The 3745-nt window shown below is 43.1% G+C and overlaps 2 protein-coding genes across 2 annotated transcripts in view; one reads left to right on the top strand and one right to left on the bottom strand.

The window, feature by feature from the left end:
- Positions 1–1198, bottom strand: part of LOC109470929 (2-aminoethylphosphonate--pyruvate transaminase 1-like) — a 3407-nt gene extending 2209 nt beyond the window's left edge. The window contains exons 1-3 of the mRNA XM_019770026.1: positions 1105–1198; positions 604–865; positions 209–322 (exon numbers count right to left, since the gene is read on the bottom strand). Coding sequence (XP_019625585.1) covers positions 209–322; positions 604–829 — 340 coding nt within the window. The 5' untranslated portion in view covers positions 830–865; positions 1105–1198. The remainder of the gene's footprint in view (positions 1–208; positions 323–603; positions 866–1104) is intronic.
- Positions 1199–3560: 2362 nt separating this feature from the next.
- The window catches only part of LOC109471095 (proteasome subunit alpha type-3-like), a 7511-nt gene continuing 7326 nt past the window's right edge, over positions 3561–3745 (top strand). The window contains exon 1 of the mRNA XM_019770302.1: positions 3561–3642. Within this exon, the coding sequence (XP_019625861.1) occupies positions 3622–3642 (21 nt within the window). The 5' untranslated portion in view covers positions 3561–3621. The remainder of the gene's footprint in view (positions 3643–3745) is intronic.

Below are 3745 nucleotides of genomic sequence, written 5' to 3'. Positions count from 1 at the left end.
CACAGTGATTTTGTAAGTTATTCAAAGTCAGACACTAAGTTTGATGCATCAAATGTCTCCTCCCAACAAGCTGCAACCCTCCAGACTAGCTATCAAATTTTGTGACCCACACTGTGCAAGACTCTCACACTGTTTGTTTCCCATTAAGACTCATTCCATGACTTGATATTCGCCATAATTGTATGAATTCTGTGCTCCTATGATTATAGATCTTCTTTGACCTTGCCACTTTCCCTTGGTACTGTTGTAGTAATCACTGCCTCCACAGCAAATGTGCCACTGCCCTGCACAGGTACACAGGTGTGGGTTGATGCAGGAACACCTGAGGGAACAATATCATGGTGAACCAGTGTTGTCAGGCTAGCAAGGCAGTAAAGGCAACTGCAGCAAGTACAATTACAACATCAAAAACATTAACAGACTGCCCAGTGAGAAAAGAGACAATAAAAAAGAATCAATATCACAACTTGTAAACCTATGCAAATGTAAACAGCGAGATGACTCACAGTCCTTATTCGCTGACTTTGGTCTTCAGGAGTTATGCGTTATCTGAATTTTCTAGGATATCAGTACTGGTAGGATCCCTTATACAAGACTTCTTACCTGCCACTTCCAGCAATCTTTGTCGAATGAAGCTGACTTTGTTTACAAACTCCACATCCCGTGAGCCCAGGTCGCGCAGCATGGCCTGTTTGGTGGTGAGACTGACCCCCAGTGGCCCAGGTGTGAACAGCTTCTTGTCTGCAGGTAGAGAGGAGCCTGCCTTCTCTGCTGCTGGGGAGTGGTTTCCATTGGAAATGGCAGCATTTGCTTGTCTGTTGAGTGGCATGGTGCCCAGTTGGTACAGCTAAAGGGTTTTCTTATCCTGGAAGTAAAATAGAGCAATGTTAAATCTACTGTCAGAACAGAACTGGATGTGAAAAGGCTGGGCTGCCTGCAGGTATAAATAATTCCAACCAGACCAACAGAAGGATGGGAAGTTAATTTCGGCCTCGGTACATTTCGGTCCCATATGGATAAAAATGCACTGAAACCAAAATTAACTAAGGGACCTTAATATAATGAAGGGACTGAAATGCAAAAAAAAAAGAAGATGGAGTATACGTTAAATGCTTCTTGAGCAGATACAACACCAGGAATGAAAGACTTGTCTTATCCAACGTCTGCAGCTCAGACAAAGGAACAGGACAGGTTTAACCCGTTAGACAGGATGGTCTCCTTTCTAGCAGGACATTTACCAGGGTAGCACAAAGAAATGCACTCAACCGGAAATATCCTTTGTTCTTGAAAAAGTTGGATTCACTGTGAAACAATGTAAAGATCACATAAATCAATGTCATTATTCTGGTGCTGACAACAGACAAATAGTCATTGTCTTTTACGTTTTTGCAGTTTTCACTGTTAATTTTTGCTATCAACACATTGAATTATTCATTGCTTGAAACATCAACCAGTGTGGTATGTTGACTATGACATTTGTGGCTCCTATGGTATCATTTGGGTCTATCATAGCCGTGGACGACTCTGGTAACTTTTTGCATGATAATGCCGGTATTATCATGCAAAAAGGTTACCAGAGTCGTCCACGGCTGGGTCTATCATAAAATGCATGACAGCATGTAACTCCGTTGCTCAAGACTAAGAAATTACTAACGTTAGTAACGTTACATGTAACGTTACATGTAAACTGGTATAATCATACATGCAAAATTTATAGTGTACATAGACTCTGTTCAAGGTGAATTCACCAACGTGCACAGTGCTATTACGCAGCTCTTAAAGGCGCAAAGACCAGTAGTTTGACTCTCCCACCTTGAACCACAATTATCGGGTATTTGGAACAGCTCCATATCAACGAGACCGTTACAACTAAAATTTCAAAACGCGTTACGACAGAACGCTTCAAGCTCAGCCCTCCGGCCGGACCGGTTTGAAGGAGGGCCTGCATGCCCTTTTTCGTTAACCGTTATGGGCTATTTTAATTCACCGTTAATCGTTGCCGGCCCACTCTAATTCAACGTTAAGCGTTATCGGTATATTCATCGTGAAGCGTTATTGGTCGTTTTAATTCAACGTAAAACGTTATTTGTCATCCTAAATTCAGCGTTAAGCGTTAAAGAATAATTCTTCGTTACGCCCAAAGTGCTGGAAAAGGCGTCATTGAAGGTTTGAAAATCCAAAATTTCCCGGGGGAGAATGCCCCCGGACCCCCCTACATTGGCGCTCGACTCGCTTGATATCTTGAGTAAAAATATGAAAGCATTAGAAAGACCGCGTACCGACAAACACTCTCAACACCATAATTTGCCTCTCAAAATGCGGGAAATTGTGTTTTTGAAGGCTTAAAAATCCTAAATCCCCCGGACCCCCTCAGATTGCCAGCACCTTCGGCGCTCCTCTCTCAAAATCCATCGGTAAAGACTGGGCGAACGGGCAAAAGTCAAGCTGGGTAGAGCCCTGGCCGACTCGGACTCCCCTTTATTTGTGGACGCACTCCGGGAACAGGGCAGGTGGGAAACACAGGGAACACATACCTTTAATGGGTGCTTCATTACATGTAAGGTATACGTAATTTTGTCAGTGATCACCTTTTCTCACAAAGCGAGGATACCAAGTCCAGTGCAGCTCGAAAAAGAAGCCTATCAATTTACCGTTAAGCGTTGCCAACCGTCCTGAATTTACCGTTAAGCGTTATCGGCCCTGCTGAATTTACCGTTAACCGTTGCCAGGACCCCCCCATGCAGACCCTCTTGAAGGTCACGGGCACTGGCCGGTTCCTTCCAAATAATTTCTAGCCTTCTTTGATAAGTTTTTGAGAAATTTGCACTCATATAACGTTACACGTTGTATAATTTTTATCATCACACTCCAGGGTTATTTTGGATACTGTAGATTCCTTCACTTGACACTCTTGGTTGTTTATTCAAGGCCGCCATTAATTATGTCCGCGTCGCCGCACCGTTACTGGTCAGCCCATGGCCTAGTTAGGGACACATCGCCCTGAAGTTACACCGTTACGCAGTATATATCTCTCCAGTATTTATGCAAACGTATCTTAATACTTGAATTAGCATCGCATTATCAAGAAAACGACAGACGTGAAAATAAGAAACAACCAACCGTAATTCGACCCGGGCCCTTCCCGAGCTGCCTGTATTCTGAGCGAGGACCCCGACCCAGTTTCTGTCCCGTTCACGTGTACACTTGGATCCTAATCCCCTCCCACACCAATATAAAGGGCCCAATCATGGCAAAGCCAAACAGCATAAACTCGACATGGTTGTTACTTTGAACTTTCTCAAAAGATAATTAGATGACGGAAACCATCATATGTGTTGAAATATAAGGCATAATATATTTGTGTACGACATGGAATGAATCCTGTATACTGAATCCGGTATACTGTTATATGACACCAAGTCTATATCGCATACGGTCTGATCACGTGCATCTGATTACGCGGGAAGCGACCTTTCAACTCTAAACCCAATCTCTTATCACGCATGCGTCCTGACCTCGAGCCAATTTTTCAGTTTTCCTGAGTCACTTTCCTCTAACGTTTGCGAAGATTTACTTCATCTCTCTTTTTTCAAATATCGCTAACAGTAGCCACAAGTAAAGATGAGCTCTATAGGAACCGGGGTAAGTGTCTAGTGTTATATTATGCTGCCAGCTGTACGTTGTTTTAGATGAAATGTTAGCAAAAACCAAGCATGTTTCCGTGCTATACACATGTAATTTCTGT

This window comes from Branchiostoma belcheri, unplaced genomic scaffold, assembly GCF_001625305.1.
Source record: "Branchiostoma belcheri isolate BF01 breed outbred unplaced genomic scaffold, Haploidv18h27 scaffold24, whole genome shotgun sequence".
Taxonomy (NCBI): domain Eukaryota; kingdom Metazoa; phylum Chordata; class Leptocardii; order Amphioxiformes; family Branchiostomatidae; genus Branchiostoma; species Branchiostoma belcheri.
This window is presented reverse-complemented; position numbering and strand designations above follow the sequence as displayed.